We start from the raw sequence: 25,935 nt of genomic DNA, 5'->3' as shown, positions 1-25,935 counted from the left end.
TAAATTTAAATAATCTATTAAATACACATCAATGTTTTCAGTCTTTCACTCTTATCAGTTTAAGCTAAATCAAATATTTAATTTAATCTTTCACTTTTATCAACTCAAGCCAAATCCAATATTGAATTTAAACATCTTTTCTAAGGGACCACAAGGGTGTTTGTCTTTTTCTATATTTCCAGTTCTAGGGCAATATTTATCCCATAAAAGGTTCTCAGTAAATTTTGGGTAAGAGAATAAATGTGGGGTTCAACTTTAGTAAGGCATTAAGTCTCAGAAACTAAAACATTAAACTAAAGACAATGAATCAAGTCACCTTCCTGGTTCTCCTACTAAGTTCTGATACTCCTGAAAGTTTTCTTTTTACTTTGCTGCTTAACCACTGGAAGAGAAAGACTGATAATTTGTATAAGAAAGTTGTTCAAGTTTTGAGTTTAAGGACCCTACTGGAGTCTTAAAAACTATTGAGGGCTTCAAAAAGCTTTTTGTTTATGTTTGTTGTATCTATTCATAATGACCATATCAGAAGTTTTTTTTAAATAATATTTATTAATTCACTTACAGGTAATAATAACCCTTTCTAGTTTATGAAAAATAGCTAGATTTTTAGAAACAGAAGAAAAATGTAGTGAGAAGCAGGGCATTATTTTACATTTTTGAAAATCTAATGTCTGAGTCGGAGACAGCTGGATTCTCTTATCTGCTTCTGCATTTAATTTCTTGTGATATGTTGTTTTGGTTGAAATAGATTTTTAAAAATCTGGTTTCTCATAGATACATAGTTTGAAAGAAGACGAGTATTTTAAAAGCTTTTTCATATAATTGTGAATATTCTTCTTTGATTACTACACCAGAACTTGGCAGATGGTAGTTTCTTAAAGGTTACTTGCAGTATGGAATCTGAAACCATGTCAATGAATCTTTCATACACTATCACATTAAAACCCTTTGGTCTACTTTGCAGTATGATTTTTGCAACATTATCCAATGATCATTTAGAAAATGTTGGTTTGTGCAGTTATGCAGACCTTGAAAGCTCTAATGTTATCATGGAAACAAATATCATGAATTGTTTTTCTTGAAGTAACAGGTTCACTTTGCTCATTTCTGAGAAAATACTTCCCAAATACTTGCTGAATCTGAATAACCACAACTTATTTTTCAGTCATTCTTTCAGGTAAAAAAATGATGTTCCTTAAGACGAAAAAAAGCAGCTAATTCAATTTGCAACTCAAATATTGCAGTCATATCATGTGTGCAGCTAAAGTGCTTCATGCATACTTCCTATTTCATCACACAGAATGTTTAGAGGATGACTTCTCAAGGGTCTAGATGTAATCAAATTGATTAACTTTTACTATTTCATCAAGGGCATTCTTAAGGGAAAGGCATACGTATGTATATATGTATGTATGTATGTGTGTATGTATGTATAATTTTACTGAGTGTTTTGATGAAGAATATTATGGCTATTAGTACAGATTGGTGTTACTGTCATGATTCATGCTAAAGTACCAGAAATTTTATTCACCACTGTTTTTGCACCATCAATAACAAATGTCAACATAGTGAAAAAAGGTAAATACCATCTTACTCTTATTACAAAAAAAGGTTTTGATCTTTTAGACTTCTTGAAAGGGTCCTGGGTATAGCCAAGAGTCCATGGACCTAACTTGGAGAACCATTGGCATAAGGCTATTTTTTATATCAATAAACTAGAAAAAATGATTTTCTGTTTTGCTCTTATGAGAAGAGTTATAGCACCCCCTCATCATCTTTAGCATAGGGAGTTGCTAACTATATATAACTCACCATTGAAATAACAAAAATCATTTAAACCACTCTGTCCAAGATGCAAAATGCATGGAAAGCTAAACTGCTGAAAGGTCTCATATCCCATGCATGCAGTATTGCTGAAAGGAAAGTTTATACACAGATTTTAAAGAGATTTTAACCTGTTTTACCGCAGCTTATGAATTATAACCTACTTTACAAGCAAGGTACCCAAGGAGCGAATAAGTTTAATAACATTCCCAGTAGAACCATTCAGCAATAGTTTTTTGTAAATGTGATTAAAATAAACATTATCCAGTATTTATGTTAGTTTCAGTGCTGAGATCTTAAAATTAATTATTCTCCTCATTCATTGTAAGTAATTTCATCTCTATTCACTATCATAGTAAATTACAGCAATAAGAGATACATTTTGCAGAAGGGGGTGTTTATTGAAGCCATAAGTTATTTTCTTTAAAAAAAAAAAGTCTCTACTTTTTGCTTTAGGTAGAAAATATCCAAAACCACGATGTTGTCAAAGATGGTGAGTAAGCAGAGAGATATAGGTTTATATATCAGGGGAATATTCTAGAAGGAAGGGGTGTGTACGAGGAGGAAAGTGGTTCATCATTGGTTGAGAAAGAAGTTCACAAAAGTTTTAAATACATTCTCTAAGGTCTGAGTCCTACTCTTACACAACTTTCCCTAGTTCTGTTTATCATTGTGTTGCCAACATATGACCTCTAAAAATTGCTTTTAAAGTGGTGACACTTTTCAGAGGGCATGCTCCCAAATGTTTACCCCTCTCCTGAATTTTTTTATCTGCAGATATCCCACTTTAATGGAAAATCCTTAAGTTATACTAAGATTCTCATCCCTCTTTTGAATTACCTTTTAATTGTTTTATTTTTAAATATCTTAAAATATATTTGACACATGCAAATTAAGTATTTATAAATTATCAAACTCAACTGTGACCTCATCATCCAACCCAAGAACTAGAACAATATCAGTAACTTGCCTCTATATACCTTACTTATAATATACCTTCCATATACCAATTCTCTGACTTCCTCCAATATGAACACTATCCTCAATGTTATTTATATTGTTTTTTTTCTGTCACTATTATATATCAAAGCTTCATTCATGTTCACTTCTAGCTTTTTCATTTATGTATTGTCACTGTTCCATAACAGTCCACAATATTAATCAACCATCATTTATATATGCATTCTCTTATTGACAAAATAGGTTGTTTCCTGTTTTTTGATATAAGCAGTACTGCTGTTGCCCTTTTTACACATATCTTCTGGTGCACATGAAGGAAACATTTCTCTGGGTTATATTCTTAGGAGTGAAATATCTAAGTTATAGTATATATGAGTGTTCAGAATTACAAGATATTGCCAAGTAGTTGTAGTAATTACACTCCCATGGACAATATATTCAAGTTTTTCTAATTTGGCATTATCAAGGTCTTAATTTTTATTGTCCAATGTGTATAAAATGGAAGGTCAACATCTTAATTTGCATTACCTTTACTACTAATAAGACTGAGGACCTATTCAAATATTTCTTGGCCATTTTATTACTCTTCTGTCAATTGCCTATTCATGTGTTTTTCCTATTTTTATTGGATTGCTTACTTGCCTTTTATTTTTTTTAATTTTATTTAATTTTATTTTACTTCCAGGATAGTTTATCTCCCTTTTAATTCTTTGTTGACTTATAGGATTTGTTGAATATTCCAGACACCAATCTTTAGTCACACAAGATTTGTGCTGGCTGTAAATGCTCATACATCCTCCAGATAGTGGTCTGTTTCCTACTTTCTTTATGGTGTCACTGGGTAGGTTAGGGTTCCACTTTTATATAGTCAAATTTACCTTTTTTTTCCCCTTTTGGTTGGTGCCTTGCTAAAAAAATCTCTTCTTATCAGGGTTTGAAAGATATTTACTGTATTTTATTCTAAAATTTTAATATTTTTTTTATCTTTAGTTATGAGCACTAACACATTGGAATGGATTTTTATAGGTAGTAAGGTAGTATTACAATATCATTTTTTTCCAATGAAAATACTCGATTTTTCCAACATTCGTTTTTAAATAGTTCCTTCTTTTCTTAATGATTGATGTTCTAATCTACATCTAGGCTCTATCATCTGTCTCATTTGTTAATTTGTCGATATCACAATGTTAATTTTGTATTTTTCATCTCTCTTGAGACACAGATACTAAGTCCTATAAATGGGATTACAGAATAACTGAAATTTAGGCAAAAGAAGATACTTTTAGTTGCTGAAATGAAATACAAGTTTCCTCAAATGTCTATGTACCAGTATGACAGATAAATCATATTGGTAATATGATTGAACACTAAAGGAGAGAAATTTAATATTATGATAAAAATTGGGACTATGATAAATAGTGTGATAACAATATCATAACACCTCCTGTGGGCTATCATTTCCCTTTCCCTAAATAATAAATAAGCCTTCCCCTCCCAAAGAGTCAAATTAATGCAAAGTGATTTGAAAGTCTGAGTTTGGGAAGCTAAGTCACATCTCTATATAAGACTATTAGAGAACATCATGGCCAATCTAAGAAATCATTCTCCTTGTCTGTTTAGCACCCACTGCTAGTTATATGTATCCTAACATAGAGAAAAAGTAAACAAACAAAAACATTTGTAAGGTATCAAGAAAACATAGCTGATATATGACTTTCGATGTTGTCTAGTCACTAAAAAAAAATGATTAAAGAACCCAGTCTTACTAACAAAGAACAGAACTGGCAAAGTGTTTTGTTTTTATAGGATATGGCAAATGAATGCCACTTGAGTAATTTTTCCTGCCCTGGCAACACCTCTGGGCAGAACTGATGATTGAATTGGTTTCTAATTTTTTTTTAGTTATGAATTTATAAAGATAAAACACCACCTAGACTATAAACTAAATATGTTTCTCACATATGTATGATGTTATTTTCTTAGGAAGGTCTGCTCTGCTGCATTTGCATCTTATTCAGCCAAATTTAAATTCCTAAGTCATTTTTCTGTGAGCCACTATTAATTCATACCTTTATAAAGATGCCTGTTTTGATCTATAGAGCTAAAAATCTTTCCTAATGGGCTAAATGTGAGTGTGAGGGAAAGAAAAAAGTTGCAGATGAATCCTAGTCCTTTGAGAAATTCGAAAAATGGATTTAATGTCAAATGAGGTAAGGAATCCATAGGTGCAACAGGTTAGGAAAAAGGACAAGATGGGATTTTAACATGGTCAGTTTGAAATATCTGTTAGTGGAACTGTTAGCTTGGAATCTGGGTATCTTACTCTGAAGCTCAAGAGAGGTTTTGCCTAGAGATACAAACATGGGAGTCATTGGCATATGGTGGTATTTAAAGCCCTAAAATCATTAAATCACGAAGGGAGTGACTATAGATGGCACGTATTATACTGAGACCAGACAAATTCCTTGTCCAAGAAATAATAAAATTAGTTTTTCATGATTTATTCTAAGTAATCTGTGTTATTTCTTAGGTATATCTATTTCCCTAAGTACTGAATTTCATAATCTGCTTTGTGATGCAGTCCAGAATCAATATCAAACCAGTCATTCTCTGGAATAAACCTTTACTTCTTGGTAATCAGAATATCTCTTCCATATTTTATTGTCCCTTTTAGATCAATGGGAATGGTTGAATTATCTTAACACAGTGGTATAAAATCTCCTCTGGGTAATAAACTTTAATTCCCCCTTGAGCTGAGTAATTATGTCTGCTTACCTAAAAGCAGGGCCAATCCATTCTGTAGGGCATACTTGAGTGAAGATGAGTAGCTTTTCATAAATGATGCGTAATTCTTGAAATTATGTTTTGTGAAAGAGAGAAAATCAGAGGCAGCTCAAAACTGTGATACCATCTACTTCCCTCATTACTTCCATGAATGTTTTTCCTACCTAGCTATTTTCATTATAATCAGTTGTTAGAGGCAGCTGTTACTAAGATGGAAAGAAATGGGCAAGTCCTTAAATATTGCTTTTTTTAAAAAAACAAACAAACAAACAAACTTCAAAACATCTGGGCTCTGCACTGACAAATATTTTTGGTGAGCCCAAATGATTATGTAAGAGATTGTGCAGAAGGAACATCAACTGAATTTCTTCTTTGTTGCCTACAAAGGCGTTTTGAAATAGCCTTTTACTTTCACAGTAGTTTTTGTCAAATGCTATGAAAAGTTTAATGAATTTGTCTGGTTTTGCTCATTTTTAAACTCTGAAGATTACTTAATATTGGAATGTGGTTGCCCGATATTGGCCCATGAATAGAAACGCCACCCATTTGATGTGCGATGCTTAACTTTGTTTGTTTATTACGACAGCATTTTCCCCCTCCAAGGGACTTTTCCACCCTTCTGAGAATTACCCAAAATTCGAAGAGGTGAAGGGAGGAGACATGAAAGACAAAACACAAAAGAGGAAATCAAAACCAAAAAGTTGGCCCAAACTCTTAGAACAAACCCTATGCCCTGGGTCCCAGCTAAATATGAGTTAGAGGGTTATGTTATCCCCTTAGTCAGAGCTGTCATTGTGAGGCCAGTATATCTGTTGTCACTGGAAAACAGCATAGCCAAGTCATACTTCCCCATGGAGGAAAGTGTGGTGTCAGAATTTCAGGAAGGTCCAAATCAGGACACCTGTGTGCCAGATAGGCCCAGCTGCACATGTGGGCTGGCCAGTGCCGTAGGACACCATCTGCTCAGCACATGGAATGCCAGTTCCTTTGCCTAAGATGGGTTTGAAGGATGGGATTCTTTAAAGAGAAAGCTCACAGTTCGGCTGTGACATCCTTAGCCTTTCTCACATTTTAAAATAAACAATTGTAGGAAGAGAGGATTAAAGGCTTATGTCTGAGAGATGACAAGTAGGGTATATTGCTAGCTCCAGAAGAATTGCCTCAGAAGTTCTCCTTCAGATCGGCATTTGGCTTTTCATTCTGGTGACTGATGAAGTATGACTATAACTCTCAGAAAATTCCAGGTGTTAAGCATGTGCACATTCCAAAAATGCTCTATGTTCTTGTCCCTGGGTTCGCAACAATCAGACCAACAAGGGAATATCTCTCTTCCCTAGTCTTTCTGAAACATAAGGAGACATTTGGCCCACACCTTGACTTCCTGATCATTAATGAAAATCTGGACAGAGAAAATATGGCGGACAATTCAGAATCTATTGAACAAGTAGTAGTAATTGCCTTCCCACCCCCCGATAAAACTGACATTTTGAAGAGTATAAATTAACACTCACTTCTTTGCAATTTTGGGGATTGAATTTCCCACAAACTATCTTTATTAAGTCCTTGTTTAGCCATCTATTCTTTCACCAACTATTAGTAATGAACAGATATTTTAAATGTTTATTTTTTCCTTTGATAGATATTTATCATCTATTCCTTTTAAAGATTATGGCAATTTGGTTTATTCCTCAGAGATAAGAAGATAAGGACTTCGATTATGTTTCTAGAATTTATAGGTTCATTCTATAAAGTTGTTAAACCCCTAAAACAAAACAAAACAAAATCTCAATATGGGGAAGACAAATTCATTCACTGTTTAAAAAATTGATAGGAATAGAGAAAAAAACAGATTTTATAATATAATTATAAATATATAATATAATTACAAATATAGTTGCAGTATCATCCTGAAAATATAGTAACTATAACAAAGATCTCACAAAAGTCATTCAATAGATTCCAATTTGACCAAGATCAGAATATTCACCTTAATTTTCAGGCACAGGAACCAAGAACTCATAATCTTAATTAAGCCAATAATGTAGACTGACTTAAGAAATTACTTGCAATTCAGATTTAATGCCACTATCATTTTCTTTCTCAGTTCATGTTTCAGTAAAGCATGCTAATCTGTTTCTGTATAATTAACAAATATGTTGTACAAGAAATGAAGCGCATAAAAGAATAATCAGACACACTTGCTAAATTAATTGCATATGGAGTTGTGCCAGTTTCCAGTCTCAGTGATTGGTTGTGTCTCTCCACTTTCTTTTTTTATTCTCCTACCCCATGCCCCCAATAGCCACCAATCTGTTCTCTGTATCTACAAGCTTGTTTTTTTATTGTATGTTTGGTGGTCTCTTTCTTTTTTAGATTCCATATATAAGAGATATCATACAGTATTAGTCTATCTCCACCTGACTTAATTCACTCAGCATAATGCCATCAAGGTCTATCCATGTTGTCACAAATGGCAAGATTTCACTCTTTTTATGGCTGGATAATATTCCATTTATGCATATATATATATATATATATATATACATATATATATATCTCACAATTTCTTTATCCATTCATCCATTAACAGACAGGTTGTTTCCATATCTTGCAAATAATGCTGCAATAAACATAGAGTGCATATATCTTTTTGATTTAGTGTTTTTGTTTTCATTGGATAAATACCCAGAAGTGGAATTTCTGGATCATATCATGGTTCAATTTTTAATTTTTTTGAGGAAGCTCCACATTGTTTTCCATAGCAGCTGCACCAACTTATATTCCCACTAACAGTGTACGAGTGTTCCCTTTTCTCCACATCCTCATGTACACTTGTTATTTCTTGCCTTTTTTATAATGACTGTTCTAAAAAGAAGTGTAACCTGGCTTCCCTACCAACTCAGCAAGGCAAAGCTATTCTATATTAAAACTACAATCAAATAATTCTGAATTTGAAGCTAGGCCATCACAGGACCTCAGATACCATATGTTGAGCTTGCTCATAATGTAAATGCTCACTTTTGTAGCAACTTCTTCCTTGCTTGACTGCCTCTCACAAACATTTACTGAGTGCTCTGCACATGACAGAAGCTCATAGGGCATTGGGAAGACTGAGATAATATAAAGTTCTTGGCGTGAAGTAGGTTCTCAACAAATATTAGTTGCCCTGTCTTCTAGAAGCAAGGTATTGTGTACTACTCACATTGTGTACTGCCTAACCGTAGATAAGCAATGACTATGATTGGAAGCTCAGCCTATTTTTCCTGCTTGATTTTGTGATTGAGTCACAAGTAACTTTCAGTCATGTTCTTCCTTTTCATGCATTTTAGCTGCAGATCATCACTCTTTCAAATCCTTATGATCATTGCAATGGGCTTGTCATTGGGCACGTGATTCTTAAATCTGATAGCATGTATTCAAAATCAATAATTTGTCCATTGCTCTGGACATTGCCCTGCCTTGATTCCCTAAGATATCTTATTTTTTTAAACATTTTTTTTAAATTTAATTTTGAGAGAGCGTGAGCAGGGGAGGCACAGAAAAAGAGGAGGACAGAGGATCCGAAGCAGGATCCTCACTGATACCAGCCTGATGCAGGACTCAAACTCACGAACTATGAGATCATGACCTGAGCTGAAGTCAGATGCTCAACAGACTGAGCCACTCAGGTGCCCCACTTCCCTGAGATATTTTAAATGGTCCTTGAAAATTCAGAACATCTTTGTTTCAACTATCAGAACATTCTCTCCATTCAGTCTCTGACTCTCTCCATAAGTGGAATTAAAAAAAAAAAAGAAATGAAAAAACAATTACTGGTGAGGTTGGGCTACATTCTTCTTTATTGACGTTTACTAAGAACCAGAATTATATTTTTTGGTCTAACTTAATTTTTTAAGTGCCAGACCATCAAATATAGCTGCTATTTTGTGTTGAAAGCTTGTATTTTTCTAACAGGAAAATTCATAGCACACACTCGAATCCAATTTGTAATCAATCAGTGGGATGTCAGTGGCATAAGACCTGAGTGCTGGTCACTTGTGCTGTTAACAATAAGAAAAACAGAGACTAAAATTCAGTTACAATGTGTTGCAGCTGGTGTGGCCGGGACCCCCCTGGAAATGTAATTTCAAGACGATTTTTCTGGTTAAAAAAGAAAATTTTCCCTCTGAAAAGTGTTGAGAAGATAGCAGTGGGGCAAATGGGCAAGCAAGGAAATTTACGAGGGTTTCCAAAGACCATTTTGGAAGCACTGTATTAATTTGAACAATTGCAAAAATATTTTTACCGAGTTAAAGCAGTTTAGTTTTTTCTCTAAAATTTTAATAGACTATATTTGCATTAAAAAATAACTTTTTATGGACCTTATTGTTTTTCTGACTTCAGTGTACACATTTTAACTAAATGGCACATAAAGTTATGTGTGTCACCAGACAGACTCTAGGGAATTGCACTGGGTTTGATTTGTTCCTGCCTCTTCTTTCAGGAAAAGAGTGGGTTTGGGTGGGGAACATACTGCTGGCTTGTACTCATTAAATGCTTCCTGAACACCATGATCCTCTGAGAAATAATAACCATATTATATAAATTCTGACCAGGTTCTTCTAATGAAGAAGACTTAATTACAAGATATTACACACACACACATATATATATATATATATATATATATATTTTTTTTTTTTTTTTAATTTTAAGACTATAAACCCAGTTGATGATTTTCCACCTTAAAGCAATCAACATTGAAGGATTTACAATTGAAACCACAATACTGATTCCATGACTCATAATATCTTTTGGAACTTTTTGGAATTGCTTTCAGAAATGACACCACATTTCTTTGATATCCTTACCTTCTGTTGGTTATTTGGTTAATGGGAACAACATAAAATCACTCAGGGCCAAGCATTTTAAATTAAAAAAAAGATTTTAATGTTTATTTATTTTTGAGAGAGAGAGAGAGACAGAGTGCAAACAGGGGAGGGGTAGAGAGAGGGGGAGACATAAAATATGAAGCAGGCTCCAGGCTGTGAGCTGTCAACACAGAGCCTGACACAGGGCTCAGTCCTCCAACCGTGAGATCATGACCTGAGCCTAAGTTGGATGCTTAACCAACTGAGCCACCCAGGCATCCCTGAAAACAATTTTTTAGTGTTTATTTTTGAGAGAGAAAGAGAGAAAATAGGTGAGGGGCAGAGAGAGAGGGAGACACAGAATCTCAAGCAGACTCCAGGCTCTTAGCTGTCAGCACAGAGCCTGACGCTGAGCTCTAACTCACGAACCGCAAGATCATGACCTGAGCCGAAGTCGGAAGCTCAACTGACTGAGCCACCCAGGCGCCCCAGGGCCTAGCATTTTAAATGTGGTATGTTAATCAATATATATAACATTGTTTGTGGTCATAAAGTTGTAGACTAAAATAAACATGTAAACTACTTACGAAGTTAGTTCCAAAACAAAATTTAAGTGACAATATCAAAAGGATGAGTTTTCTGCAGTGACTAATTTCAAAAAATAATGAGTGTGGTTGTTTAAAGAAAAAAAAAAAACCTAGGAGATTATTTTAAACTTGTATCTTTATCAAATTTCATTCTGTGATGTATTTTAGCACACATTCCATCCCTCTTCCCTACCTGCGGTAAAATCTTGTCTACTTTACTGAACACACCCCCTCCACCTTTCCATTTTTAGGTCACCAGACTCCTACCCTCCTACTAGTACAACTCTGTTATTCCTTATTATTCTTCTAATTCCTCATAAGCATGCCTCTTCCCATTAATGTTTCTTTAGTCCTTTACAAATGGTAAAATTAGGATCAGACCTCCACAGGGAATAGTGAGGCATTTACAAAGGAAAAAAAATCAAAATTTAATTCCTTCTAAAATATTTAGAAAGGAAAAAGCAGACACCACTGCTCTACATTGTCACCATAATGTCCAACATGAACAGACCTCCTTCTTGAGTGTTTATAGCGATGGTCTTACCCTTCCAGGTCAGCCTGACTGTTCATCAAGGGAATCAGAGTGTAATTTGTGAAAAATGATTAAAATAATGTACTTACATTTTCTGTTAATAAGGGAGGGATTTTACATACAGATTGATATCCAGGTTTGTTTTATTCATGCTCCACTAAAACAGAAAGCAGAATGTTCTAGTTTTTGACATAATTAAAGTTAAAATAATGAGATAACTAAGTGATGCAATTCAAGTGTTCATTCTTGGCACTCTTTAGAAAAAGGAAAACACATCAGGTTGTCCGGATTTAATATTGTATTAGAAAGAGAAGCGTGGACTGGACCATTTCTGGCTATCTCTTTTAATCTTAAGATGCCAACTGGATTCCACAAGAAGACTACATTTGCTTTTATGGCTACCTACTCCAAATACCCAGCATGGCATATGTGTCAGACAAATGTTTGTTTACTATGACTATAGCATCTAATACACCAAAGAAGTAAGTAAGCAATTAGCAAGTTGACTGACCTGAAGAATGGAACCACATCTGAATTCTGAAGTGTACCAGTAAAAGTTCTCTAGCTGGTTTCTCTGGCCTCCAGTTTATATGAGGAGGCAGGACAGCACGGTGATTGAGCAGGCCGACTCCAATAAGACTGCTTAGTTATAAATCCCACATCTTCCACTCAACAATTGTATGGCCCCAGGGATAGAGAGAAACAAAATAATTGATGATATGGTGCGCCATCTCAGGAAATTCAGACATCACGCTCTAGAAATGGCCGTGAGATGGAGAATAGCCTGATAAGAGTTTTACTTTAAAAAGCTCACTTTAGAAGTAGTACGGAGGATGGTTTGGAGAAGTACAAAACGATTACAATACTGAAATAGTCCATCCGGAAATGATTATGTTCTGAGCCAAAGCAATGACAATTGGATTGACAATAAAGCAGCAGAAGACCTCGATATTAAGGAAGACGTAGGATCCTATACGTTGGAGAATAATTGCTTAGGAGCAGGAATAGAAAGCAGGAAGCCTAGACTATTTTTAGCACGGACAAATGGTTGGGTGAGATTCCAGCACTTGTAACGTGAATGATAAGACTTATTACATTGTTCGCTAGGAAATGCCTCCTTAGCAATACAATATGCTTTCAACAGCTCTGAAAATACCCACTTTCCTGTTTGAAGAATTCTAACAAAATATATTTCCTCTGTCACCGTACATGTGATTTCACATCCACGCAACTTGACTACAATTGGCTTTTCCCCTAAACTTATCCATTCTGACCCCAATAGCCTATAATGTGTCCAAAATATGACCCTCATGTTTAGTTTCACAGTTTTAAAAATACACTTACTTCTATTATTAAGACACTTATCATGTCTTTCCAAGATATATTGAAAATCAAGATATATTGAAAATACATAAATAGTAACACATCTCTGACATGATAGAAAAAAAAGAGGTCTCCTTGAATATCATAGACAGGATATTCTAAACAGGCGAGAGAGCAGTTTGTAGCCTGCAGGAATGAAACAAAAACAAAAACTATGTTTTAATCAGAAAGGTGAAAGTATAACCACTAGCACTGTAATTTTTGGGTAAATCCAAGAAAATCAAAATGAATAAGAAGAAAAAAAACCCACAAAACCAAAAAAACACCTTCAACTTTCAATCTTCCTGCTTATATAAAAAAGGCAATCTATTAAAACAGAAACTGAATTTATGATTCCAGAATCATAAAATCCAACTAGATAAACTCATTCTAGCTAACTCTAACTCATTAGAGTTGACTCTAATTCACATTGGTCCTTCATAAATTCAGGGTGGAAAGGTCTTAATTTTATTTTTCATAAAATAACTTCTAATGATGTTAATCAAATAAGCAATACTTTATATTTTGCAAACAGATAAGAAAATATAATATTATTATGAACTAACATTTTACTGATGAGAGAACTAAGGCTCAAAGGTGTCGGATGATTTCTTCAAGGGCCAGGATATTTCTTCAATAGGCTACCCAGGGCTTCTGAATCTATATCCCATGCTCTCTGAGGTTCACCTGCTATCCTGTGTAGAGACTGTAACCATTTTCAACTGCATTTTCTCAGAAATAAAATATGACAGTGCACACAGCATACACTCAGGAAGAACAATACTAACGTAGGATAACAGATTCCGAGTAACAATGTCTGAACCATCCAAGTACCACGTGCAGCATAGTTATCAGTCACCTACTCCTAAAAGTGGAAAGAGAGGCAAAGGTGAAGCACATCGTAGGTGAAGAGGTCCACCACATTTAGGCCAGAGGCCGACATGCTGTTGCAGAAGGGAAAGTGGGAGAGGTCTGAGACAATGCATGCTTCTGTCCATGAAGACCTTCCTGCCTCTGCTTTCTACCTCCCCTCACTGGTGCTGATCCTAAAGGATGGCTGATGTCCCAGCATGGTACCCTGAGTTCTGTGCAGGGTGAGGGCAGGATCAAATGGGGCAGAGGTTTTCAAACCTCAGATTTTGATCAATGAATTCAATGAGTCATTACCAGCATTTATTTATTTATTTTATTTTTTTAAGTTTATTTGATTTTGAGAGAGAGAGAGAGAGAGAGAGAGACAGCACACCGGAGGGAGGGGGGGAGGAACAGAGAGGGAGAGAGAGAATCCCAAGCCCTGATGCAGGGCTCGGTGAGATCATGACCTGGGCCCAAATCAAGAGCTGGATGCTTAACTGACTGAGTCACCCAGGTGCCCCGTCATGACCAGCATTTTAAAGAGAGAGAGCAAGAGGGAGAAAGAGAGGGAGAAAGAGGGAGAAAGAGAGAGAGAATAGAATAGGAGACTAACATAGAATAGAACATGAAGGAAAGGACTAAAATTTCTTAAAATGTCTCACTGCATTACCCATTGGAAGAAGATTTATTTTCGAAACTTTGTTTTGAGGGGTGTGTGTGCATTCTGGATCACAACATAAAATACAATTTTTTCCGTGCATCGCTGTCAGAAAAGTTTTAAAGCCATTGGCCTCTATCCTAGATGATGCTTGGACAAAGGTCAAGCAATCTGTGTTCCCGCCAGCCCACCATTATTTCCTTCCCTTCTTTTGTGTGTTCCTGCTGTTCCTGTGCAGATTCTCTCCAGCCAGACTTCTTGCTAATCATGTCACTAAGTATCATGACTGAAAAAGTGAGCAAAGACAATACAGTCAAAGCCCCTCCCCTTCATTAATTTCGTATAAATCCTACTGACATAGTTGTCATCGTGACATTGTACTCTTTGATAATACATTTTGACAGACAAAATTCAGAGCTGAAAGAGAGCTCTCCGTGTAATTTATCTCCCACCAGCTTTTAAATCAACTGAATTTAATTCTTCTATAGCGCTTTGTTACCATGGATTTGACAGAAAGTGTTGCTTTTGATTATTTGGAAGACTTGTGTTAGAAGTCAGATAATCCAAGTTCCAACAGAAATTCTTTTGTCACAGGCACTGACATCGGGGACAGGTCAGGAAATATCTCCTAGTGCGGTTCCCTCACACATAAAAGGAGTGAGTTAAACTAGGTGATTTCTAATGTATCTGCCAGCTCCAACTATGCCCACATTTGTCTGTTTTGTACAAGGTCTCGAAACCTTTGGGTGATAAAAGGTTCTCTTGGTTCTTTCTGTAAAGCTCTCCATCTTAAATAATATTAAATAAGCACATTTGAAGAATCCTCTTACACAGTTATGAAAGCATGTTTAAGAGTCTGTCAGGTTGAAAGGAAATGTTAAGAAGGGTTTTCACACTAAAAATTAACAATTATTTCTAAAATAGCAAATAGCAAAAAGTACTCTGTGGTAAGTTGTTCAAGCTATAAAAATAAACATTATATATTGTTTAAAATGGTATGCACATATTATAATATGTAACGTTTTATAAGCATACATTACAGATTTATTTGCACATTCTAATCAGACATGAGTTGTTTTAACAACAGGTCTACCATAGAGAAAAAAAATTGGAGGCCATTTAAATCCCAAGCATTTAAATATGGAGCATTCATGGGAATCTACGGAGCTTTATTTCATCACCAGTGAGTAATGAGCAAAGCATGAGAAGAATTTGGGCAATCAGACTTGATTCTTGTGGCCTGCATTAGATTAACCTAGGGCACTTTTCACCTGTTTTGTTTTGTTTTGTTTTGTTTTGATAGCTATGAGAAATCACAAAGACTTGGTTGCCTAACTCCTGACAATTCAAGGTTAGACATAAAATGTGTGATTTTTGATATGGGGACTTGTTTGTTTGTTTGTTTGTTTCTGGAAAGATGTCCCAAACAGTTGAGCAGGTAAGGGGGCTCAGGAGTTTAACCAAACTAAGGGTAGATTTCTGCCTGTGTGGCAAATGATTGCAAAGAAGGAAATCCTCTCAGCAAAGGGGAGAGAGTGGAACAGAGAAAGAAGTGTAAGGAAGGGACTTGAGCAAATGCCCACATTTATGGGCAGAAGGTTGTAGAGGGATCAGTGAAAGAAAGAGGGAGGAATGATCCAGAAAGGAACATGGAAACATGTAACACCAGAAGCAAGGGGATACATTAAGTATAAAGGATAGGCTACCGAGCATAGAGGATGATTGTTGAAAAGATTTCAAGAGACAAATTAACCCAATGCTTCTTGAGCCAAGTTTCAAAGGGTTAAGATGAAGTGAAGCTAGAATGAGCAAGTGAAGACCATTATTTGAATGTGAGCTGTCATTTCAGTTGGTTTTAAATGACAATCCCCACGCCCATCATCCCATCTGAACCCAGTCTTTTAGCTCATTACCAGATAGAAACACTTATTGGCAAACAGCTGGTTTCCAATATGCTAAAAGACTTTCACTCTTAATGTAACATTGTTAAAATACTTCCAAATCACCTGAATCCTGGAATAGTCCAAATAAAACAAAGAAAGTGAAGGGAGTGGAATGGGAATTATGAACCCCGAATTTCTAAGTCCTCCTCGCAGGACAGCTGACACTCAAAAAAGGTTTGTAAACCTTCCAAATTCTCAGCAAGCTCCCTGGGCCCCAGGCTGTGCAGAAAGTGTCAAGAAACTTGCCTTTGCAGAGGCTATCTTACTTTGGAGAATATCAAATTAATGCTGTCGGCAGCAGACTCTAACATGTTGTTCAATTATTTTGGTTCCTGTGGTTAAATAACTAATATTGCCATGGCTGTTAGGACCCTCACTTACTGTGATTGTATTTTAATGTCTGGTGTACCCTTGCTTCTGTGTATTTCACCAATTACTCAATTATATGCTATTTTGCTTACTTTATACAAGACAGCACTGACTCACCATCCCTCTTAATGTTAACATTCGATACAAGAAATGTAATAGCATGTTTGTGTGTGTATTCATTTTGTCTTGTTTTGTTTTGCAATCTTGCCCTTGGTGCCACTGAGTTCATTTGTTTCCTTCATGCACATCACATGCATTTATTTAGTTACCCCTGCCCGGTTTGGTGGGGAAGATGAAGCCGCACTTTCTGTTTTTTGCGTGAGCACTTGACTTGGTCTTACTTATTTCTGTAATGGTAGCAGTAATAATGACATTAGCACAGTAAATAAGTGCACTTCCCTTTCCCTCTGGCTCAGTAACATAAATATGATTACTCTTGGTTGCTATTGTTACTTATCTTATTTTACATATTAAAAGAAAAAGAACCAGAGATTAAGTAACTTTCCCAAAGATATTAAGCTGGTCAGTGGCAAGTCAGAAGTTGGAACCTCTTTGGAAAGTATAGTGCTGTGGGGCTGCTACAGATCATCTGATTCTCCAAAAGGAAGCTAGAGAAGTCCAAAGCAAGCGAAAAGCAAAAGCAATCAGAGGCACTAGCCCTCGATGATTTTTCCCTTATCTGATCAGATGTGAGTGATGCCAGTCAAGCCAACTCACAATCCTTGCAGGGAGGTCACTGAGAAGGCCTCTGCCTTGCTGGTGTCAGTGGGCACCTTGTGTCCCTCAGATGCAGGCAGATAAACACAGGAGAGTGTGTTTTTTGCCTCTCTGCACTTAATGCTGTGTGACTTGCACAAACTGCATAACCTCTCTGTGTCTCAGAAAAATTATTGCTTTATCATTTATAAAATATTTTATCATTTATAAAAATAAGGATGACAATAGGACTTGCCCTTTGAAGGGCTGCTGAGACGTTCGAAAGAGTTCATTATAATGAAGCATTTGGAGCAATGTATGGCACAGAGTAAATAATAAATGGAACTTTGTACTAGAATTTAATGTGTGCTATAAGTACTTATAAGCCAGTGAAGGAAATAATATGTCTGAGGACCACTTACTTCCTCCAGTCCCCAGAAAAAAAGAACACTCTTATTTGGAAAGATATAGTACAGAGAACTAACATCTTTCTGGAAATGTTTGCATAGATCCACTATTTTAAGAAATCAGTACTCCTAATTGTGATGCTTTGATGTTTTTCCACCTAATGTACTTATTCCCTCATTAATTTTATTTCTTTGTTTTAGACAGGGTGCAGCAGTTAGAATTCGTATGATTATAAAATATGTAACTATCTATATACCAAATTATAATACATAAGTGGAATCAACCAATTAAATTAGGCACTGTAATATATTTCAAAGGATAACTAATGCACACTTGTCCCTTTTATCTATGAAGGAGAGAGAAGAAATGAGGTTTTAAAAAATATACTACTTTTGTGCTTTTTTCTGATTTTATTGCCACATTTGTTATTTGTTATTGTTTATTGCACATAGATAAATCTCAACTACTATTAAGACTCCACAAATAGAGTCTGTTATGGTTAAGTGGTTATGGAATCAGTGTTGAAATAATAATTGTTTTTTAATGCTACATAAACGAATTACTTGAGTTAAAATACAGCATTTTAGACCTGATATTGAAATCCCTCTGCCTTAAAGTTTCATCTGGCTCAATTTATCGTTCCAAGGACAAGGATTTATGGGATGAGCTCTCCCTGAGGACATCTGATTAGATGTTGGTATCATTCATGGCCTCCATCATCACTGGTTTGAACCCAGAGACATGGGCAGTAACCCAGAGCTGCTAGCACGAGAGACTTGTTGGGAAGCCACTACTTAAAATATTTGGGTGGTGACTTTTCTTCCTGTAGACAGATGTTCCTATCAAAAAAAATCTCCCATATTTTATATCAGTTGACCTCTTCATTTGGGAGAATAGTTTATATTTGTCCTGAAAAACAAAACAAAACACAACAAAGCAATTAGAGAAAAATATGTTGCTGTCCTCTAGCTCCTGGCAAGAGGGGACAAAGGAGGAAAAGAAAATTAACCTCTGCTTACCTTCCATGATAATACTAAATTTTCATTATGCATTCCATATTTAATCTTCCTGTTATCTTAAAGCAATCCTACACAATGCAAAAATTTATCCATTAACTATTATTAATTTTTTTCTCCTTTTGGGTTCTGTTTCAAAATTATTTTTTAAAAAATGACTCAGTGAGAGTCATGGGCAGACACACATAGTAAATAAATCTTTTCAATTGTGAGATAAGTAACTAGGAGCAGCTTTACCTTCTTTTTATAGATGAGCACAAGTAACCAGGGGTCTAATGAAGTAGAATGACTTTAAAGGGCTGTGAGGGAATCACAGACAGAAAAAAGATTGTAATTCATTTTGATGTTACATCAATATCAAAGAATGAACAGCTAGAAAATTGTGGGTCGAAAATGGTAAATATGTTGAGTATTATAAAAACTTCTACAATTTAACAAGTTATTTTAATATCCATTTAAAATGATTGTACAAGGAAAAGTAGAGGAAGCGGCAACATTCTTCTAGAACAGAATACATCAGTTACCCTTCTATTACATTGCTTTCTCTACTTTAAAAACTATAAGATTTGAAACATCCTGGGAGGAGTTTGTATTGGAGGGGAGTACTAAAAAAGACTCTGGTAGGGTCAAAGTCACAGCTGGAGTGAGTTTAAGTACCCTTGTCCCTTGCTCTCTCTACTCTAGCACAAAAATAAAATGATGGATGCTCCTACTTAGATTATCGTTAAAATACTTTTCTTGCTATTCACGAGGTCACCTTCCACTTGCATCGACTATCAATTCTCTATTATTCACAGTGAAAGAAAATGAACCTTACTGCAGATTGTTTCAAAACCTTTCTATTTTAGAAAGTTTAAATTTTAAAAATGATTTGCTTTCCTGATTGCACTTAGCATCAGGTGATGTTTCGAAAAAATTACAGATATTTACTCTCTAGCAGGAGAAAGTTGGGCTGGGGTTAAAAAAAAAGTCATGGGTAATTTCAAAAAGTGAAGTGATCACCTACAGCAAATAGGCCATCTATTTTATATACAGTTTACTTCTATGAGCACTTTCCTGAGTATTCATACATACAGATACCCGTGGCAGTTTTTATTAAAGAAAATGCAATACACAAATATTAGGGCTCTCTAACCGACTCCCTCAAGCTTCTGTTTCAACGTATTTCAAGCATTCTTTTTTCATAGCACAACGTTATCCAAACCTGCCCAAATGTCCAAGTTATATGAGAAAATCACAGAATCGAATTTATGTTAAACCGGTTTTCAGCTTCTTTTTAGAGACACATGCCAGGAAGCTTATTTACATTTAAAATGTACTTATTTTCCACTCTTCTACTCATAACCTCTAAAAATATTTCAAAATCCAATAGCATTGCATTCAAATTAATCTGTCTCAAAGAGACAAAGCAAGGAGTAAAGAAGACTAAAAGAAGCAATTACAAGCACAAATCCAAAGGTTTTCCATTTGGAAAAAAAAAAGTGAATTACAAAAGTAAATTGATTTTTTAAATTACTTGTTGTTTTATTTGTTCTTAAAGTGGCCTCTAAAACTTGATTACTTCAAACTCCAGAGGTGATGTCAAGCAACGGTGTACTTATTCAGAATATATGTATCCACATGATATAAAAGATTTTGTTTAAAATTATTTTTAACTTAGAACATTTGCAATAATCTCTTTAGAAAGGGAAATATCTTGACATGTATATACGTTAGTAACAGTCTACAAGTTAATTTATCCCACATACATATACACTATCTTTTAAAACTCATAAGCAATAGATGAAAATGGAAAGCCAAGTTAAAACATAAATGTGAAAAATTCAACGAAATCATTTTTGCTACTTCTGTATCAATCACTTGAATACTGCCATATTCAATTTTGTAGGTCATTTTCCATCATAGCTCATAACTGTCTTTGAAAGCAAACCTAAAAATGAGAATCGTAACGCCTCTGGAGAACAGTATGTTCTCTTTTTGACCTCTCCTACTCTTTCCTGATCTTCAAAGGCATCTTTTCCAGGAATGATTTACAAATAATCCATCTCACCTATAGAATAAATAGAATTCCTATAAATAAGAATGTTTTCTTCATACGAAAACAGTCTACATCGAATCAAGAAAAGCTTCGGGCCTATTTTCTCATTTTCATTTTTGTAGATTAATGAATTATTAAATTCCTTCATTAATTTATTCTGCAAGGGCAATAAAATCTTTATTTTAATTCTATATTCTGAAAGTAAATCAGAAAAAAAAATTATTCAATTTTCACTTAAGGAAAAGAAGACCAAAAACTAAGTTTCTGATATACCTGCTTGAATTTGCATCCTACAGTTTCCTGTTCCTGTACCTCTGAAACACATACATTTCAGCATCATTCATCAAGATTGGGGGAGGGGGAGAAAATCAAATTATCAGGCCTCAGAATGACACTACATAATTAGCTAGTTTGATCAGTTGGCACTTAACACCCAATCTTATCAATCAATCATATTTTTCTATTCTGATGGATAAAAATTCAGCTCGGCTACACTTCAATTCGACATTTTTTTCTCCAAAAAAGGATGTGGCATCTTCCTGTTTGAATAGTCTTTCTAACTTCCATTCTATTATTGAAAGTGAGAGTACAAAGAATTTCAGAAACCACCTAACTAGTAGATTAAAGAAGGTAAAGAGACATGTAAATATTCAAAGAATTCTTCTACTTCAAAGAAGATAGATTTTTCCATTTGTTTCTTCATAATAGAATACATTTTAGATTACCCGCTAAACAAGTAAGAAGCCAGAAAATAACAAAAGATAATCCTCTCAGTTTCCACCTATCTTACTTCAATTCAACTGTGTTTTATCTTACGTTACCACTATCTCTTATAAATTACAATTTTCTCACAAACCCATCATCAAATTTTAAGGATATGGTATTACAGTTAAGTAAATATAATGAAATCTATTCCCCAGAACCACTAAGTTATGGAGAGTATTAGAAAGAAAGAAAGAAAGAAAGAAAGAAAGAAAGAAAGAAAGAAGAAAATTAAACTCATTTATAAAAATGAATCAATTTCCCATTTGAAGACATCCACATAGAATTGCAACCTCTTTAAGGAGCAGATATTTGGACACAGAGAAAAATAGGCATATCAAAACATAAGGCATAAGCTAGATTCTGGGCTGCACTCCTCAGTTTAGTCCATGTAAACCCATGGCTAATGACAGTTCTGACATAACTGATAATTTGATTCAGGAACATCAAGTGTTGGGGCCCAGTGGTGACAGAAACAGAAAGTCTTTTACAGAAACTCACAGGATGTACATTGATTAAAATCGATAGGAACCTCAAAAGATCATTGGGTCCACCCCTCTGTCCTTGGCTGAACTAAACGTCTAGCTCTCTTCAACAACTGACAAGACAGAATTCGAAGTTAGGAGCATTAGAGAAAAGTCTTATGATTTGGATCGACAGCTTTGTTTCCTTCTAAACTTTGCCTCGTTTCATGATGGATATCTAAGGGAATGTTAAGTGCATTACTATGGAAAGTGTTGGGTGTTTCAGAGGGAAGAGTAAAAGGGAATGACAATGGTCACATAAGTGTGGAGGTATGTGCACAAGACATGCGAGAATGTGCAAAGGACATGTATGCCTGTAGTATTAATGCATGTAGTATGCATGCATATGTATAGTTCATTTCCCTTGAGACCCTTAAAAAAAAAAAAGTGGTTGTAGACTTTGTATTCCTTTGAGAAGATAGCTGAAATGTTTGTCATTTCAAAGCCTAGGAAGCATTCTGGAACTGTAAACCTAGCAAAACTGTCCCCGTGAGAGGGCAGTAGGGGGCCAAACCCGGGCCAACTTTTCCCTCATTGTCCATCCAGGACTGGCCCTTGCTCTCAACTTCACCCTGCCGCCTGCGCTAGGAGCAGGGGCAGTGGAGGACACGAAGAGCTCGCACAGCGGGTGCAACAAGGTCCTCCGATGAAACAAGGAAACCCAGGATCTGTGGGGCAATGAGCCGCTTTCACGGGTTGACAGTTGTGCTGAGAGGTGCGTGTGCTGTTTGGCATACTGGCTTTCGGTTTTGGCTTGCTACAAAAGGAGCAGAAAGGGGGAGCTGTCGTGGTTCCCAGTGCCCACAAGGCCCCCTCTCCTGGCTGCTGCGCGCTGGCCACAGCGGGCCCTGAGTGTGCACGCTAGTTTTATTGTTTGTGAATATTTGCGTAACTCTTTGCAAGCGACTGTCAATGTGTCTGTATGACAATGTGACAAACGCCCTCGAAAAGTTTCCGCTTGCGAAAATGCCTCCGGCGTGTACCTTGCTATGTCGCAGGCACCCTGGTCGCCTGCGTTACGCGATGCTGTCAATGTCGCTTCATCATTTTGCTGCCTCCTGGATGATTTATTTACAATGCTAGAGAATTGAGAAATGGATTGTCCTGAAGTTTTCTGTCTGTGACCTCACTTCTTTGAAGGAAGAAAGTGGTTGGGAGGGAAGCAGAACCTGAAAGAGGGTAAATCCCCCCCTCCACGTTGTAAAATGTAATGGTTAAGAGACCAGGACCTGGCCCCAGACTGTTTAGATTGGAATCCCACTCTGCCACTTAACACTAGCTTGTGTGCCTTGGGCAAATCGATTAATCACTCCTTAACTCAATTTCTTCATTTGCAGAATGGGGGGAGTAACAGCGCCTAGCTCATAGGGTTGTGAAGATTAAATATATGTAAACGCTTAGAGCGGTGCCTGACACGTAATAGTTGCTATGTGTTAGCTGCTATTAACATTATCATCAGCATCGCCATGTTAAATTTGGAGAAGGACCATTCCCCACCGATACGCTCTGGATTTTGACCATGCCCATGTCCCAAAGGAAAAATGAGAGAACCCTAATCCACCCGGTCCACACCCTCCAGCACCAGCAGCCACCAGCCACCCCTGCCCACGAAGATCTGTTCTGGGAACCCCTCCCTAGCTGTGGTGCGCGCCACACCTGGGGACGCACTTGAAAGGTTGAGGCGTGCAAAGGCAAACGAGGCGCTCAAGAGCGCTGGTCCCTATCGCTCCTGCTGTAGAGTGTATTTGGAGTGTTTTCCTACCTGCCCCAGGTTTTTGCCCTTCTTACTGCCGCCGAAAGCCAGTCCTTGGTATGTGCCCGCTGATCGATTGGCGGCCTGGGCAGGCGTCTCCCCGCCCAGAGAGGACTTGATGGAGTTGAGTTTGGCCCGCGAGCTGCCGAGCTGTGAGCTCTCCACCATCAGCACCGCGGCCAGTAGGAGCAGACATCGGGACGAGTCCTTGCCCCGCATCAGCGCGGCCATTTCCTGGCGAGGGGTCCCCGGGGAGGCGCAAAGCCGGGAGGGGTGCGGATGAGAGAGGAGGGAGGACCCCTACACCTGGCCCCTCACTCGGGGAGAGGCGGATCGCAGGCTCTGTTCCCCCAACCCCACTTGGCTTGGGGGGGCCCAGCACCGTGTGAACTCAGTCTCACGCTTCAGACCAGGAGCGAGAGCGACCAGAGCGAGACCCGCTTCTCCAGCGGGGCAGGAAGTTCTGCAGTAACTGGAAGCAATCAAAGGCGAGGAGCACTCTCGCCAAGGAGGCGTGACCCGAGGTGCAAGAAGACCCAGCCCCACAGACCGCACTGCTCCAGTTGCTCCTTGCCCCGCACCTCCGTGGTCCCGCCGGTCCAATCGTCCTCTTAATCCCTCTGGACCCGGATCTCCGCGGTCCAATCGTCCTCTTAATCCCTCTGGAGGTCCACACCAGCTCCTTCTCCCGCGGCTTCAGTTGCTTTTTTCTCCTCTTTGCCTTCCTTACTACGCTTTAAGCCTCCACCTTTGCAGGACACAGTGTTAGCGGACGCTCTAATGGGGGATCCAGAACGCCCCAGACGTGACCCTGGAGGTCTGAGGCGAGCGGAGGTCTCCCACGCGCGCAGGCACAGTCGCCGCGAAGCGTCGCTTCCCGGTTCACACCCGGCAGCCTACCGCTGCCAGGAACGCAGCAATGCCCTGGGAGCGGTCTCGCGCGCGGATCGGTCTCCCTCTCTCCGTTTGCTCTCTCACCGCCGCCCCCTTTGCTTTTTATAGCTTCCCACAGTGGGGTTTTTTTTTTCCCTCCGCCCCCAATTCAAGAGTGACAAAGAGTGAAATCGTTTCTCTCACCCCCCACGTTCCCGCCCCACTCTTCTCCTTCCCCCATGCGGCTGCTGCTTCTGCGGCCCCCACTCCTGCCTCTCCTCCTTGCCCCCCTCCCACACCCCTCTTCACGCTACAACAATTGAGAAAATGGGATTCAGTCCCAGAGGAACGTGAGGTCTCCTAATTCCTGACCACAGCTCCAGACGGTGGAAAGACCTTTGGGGACGGACGGAGGACAAAAGTGGAAGTGGAGAGGGGCAGGTTTCCACCGCCCTTGGGGACCACCAGCACCCACCTCCAATGCCTGACTCCTACTGGGGCACTAGAAAGCCCTACAGAAGATTTAGAGAAGTGAGCACCTGGGCGTTAATGCTGTGGTCTGTGTACGCTCGAATGCTCAAGTTGGGTTTTAGTCTTTGCCTCCCAGTCGGTGTGTGAGGCTGCGCTATGCTGTGTGCCAAGGGGTGCCCAACTGAGATGGATGGGGGCTTTGGAATTGGGGAGAAGACGACCTGAGAAAGGGGAAAGATGTTCCTATTCTTTAAGCCCAGGAGACATTTGGGATTTTCTAGTGTCTGCCTTCTGCACCCCTAACCCTGGGACCCCACCACACACGCAGCGTACGTTTCTGTCTCTGGGGCTGGGAGGAATGGGGTGCCCTGAGTACGCTGCGAGGGTTTCAATCTCCCAGCTCTACCGGGCACCTTTACCGTGCCAGGCAACTGCCCCCTTTTTGCAGAGAGGAAATCCCAAACTGGAATGAACGGAGGCAGGAGAGCCTTTTGAGGCTCTGCTTTCCTCAGCTTCCTGCCTCCTAGCTTCTGGGAATTCCATGGGAAGCCTTTCCTTCCAGCTCACAAGGCTCCCTAGGTCCGGTTTGCTTCTGAGAAGGTCTAGGAGGATTTAAGAGGGACTGGGGCGCCCAGCGCGCGGCGCTTGGGGGCGCCAGTGGCAGCATCCG

The 25,935-nt window shown here is 37.9% G+C and overlaps 1 protein-coding gene across 1 annotated transcript in view; it reads right to left on the bottom strand.

The window, feature by feature from the left end:
• Positions 1-24,908, bottom strand: part of DKK2 (dickkopf WNT signaling pathway inhibitor 2) — a 102,169-nt gene extending 77,261 nt beyond the window's left edge. The window contains exon 1 of the mRNA XM_003985106.6: positions 23,931-24,908. Within this exon, the coding sequence (XP_003985155.1) occupies positions 23,931-24,152 (222 nt within the window). The 5' untranslated portion in view covers positions 24,153-24,908. The remainder of the gene's footprint in view (positions 1-23,930) is intronic.
• Positions 24,909-25,935: the final 1,027 nt, after the last annotated feature.

Source organism: Felis catus, chromosome B1, assembly GCF_018350175.1.
Source record: "Felis catus isolate Fca126 chromosome B1, F.catus_Fca126_mat1.0, whole genome shotgun sequence".
NCBI classification, from domain to species: Eukaryota; Metazoa; Chordata; class Mammalia; order Carnivora; family Felidae; genus Felis; species Felis catus.
Note: the sequence above shows the minus strand (reverse complement) of the source record. Positions and strands in the feature narration are given on the sequence as shown.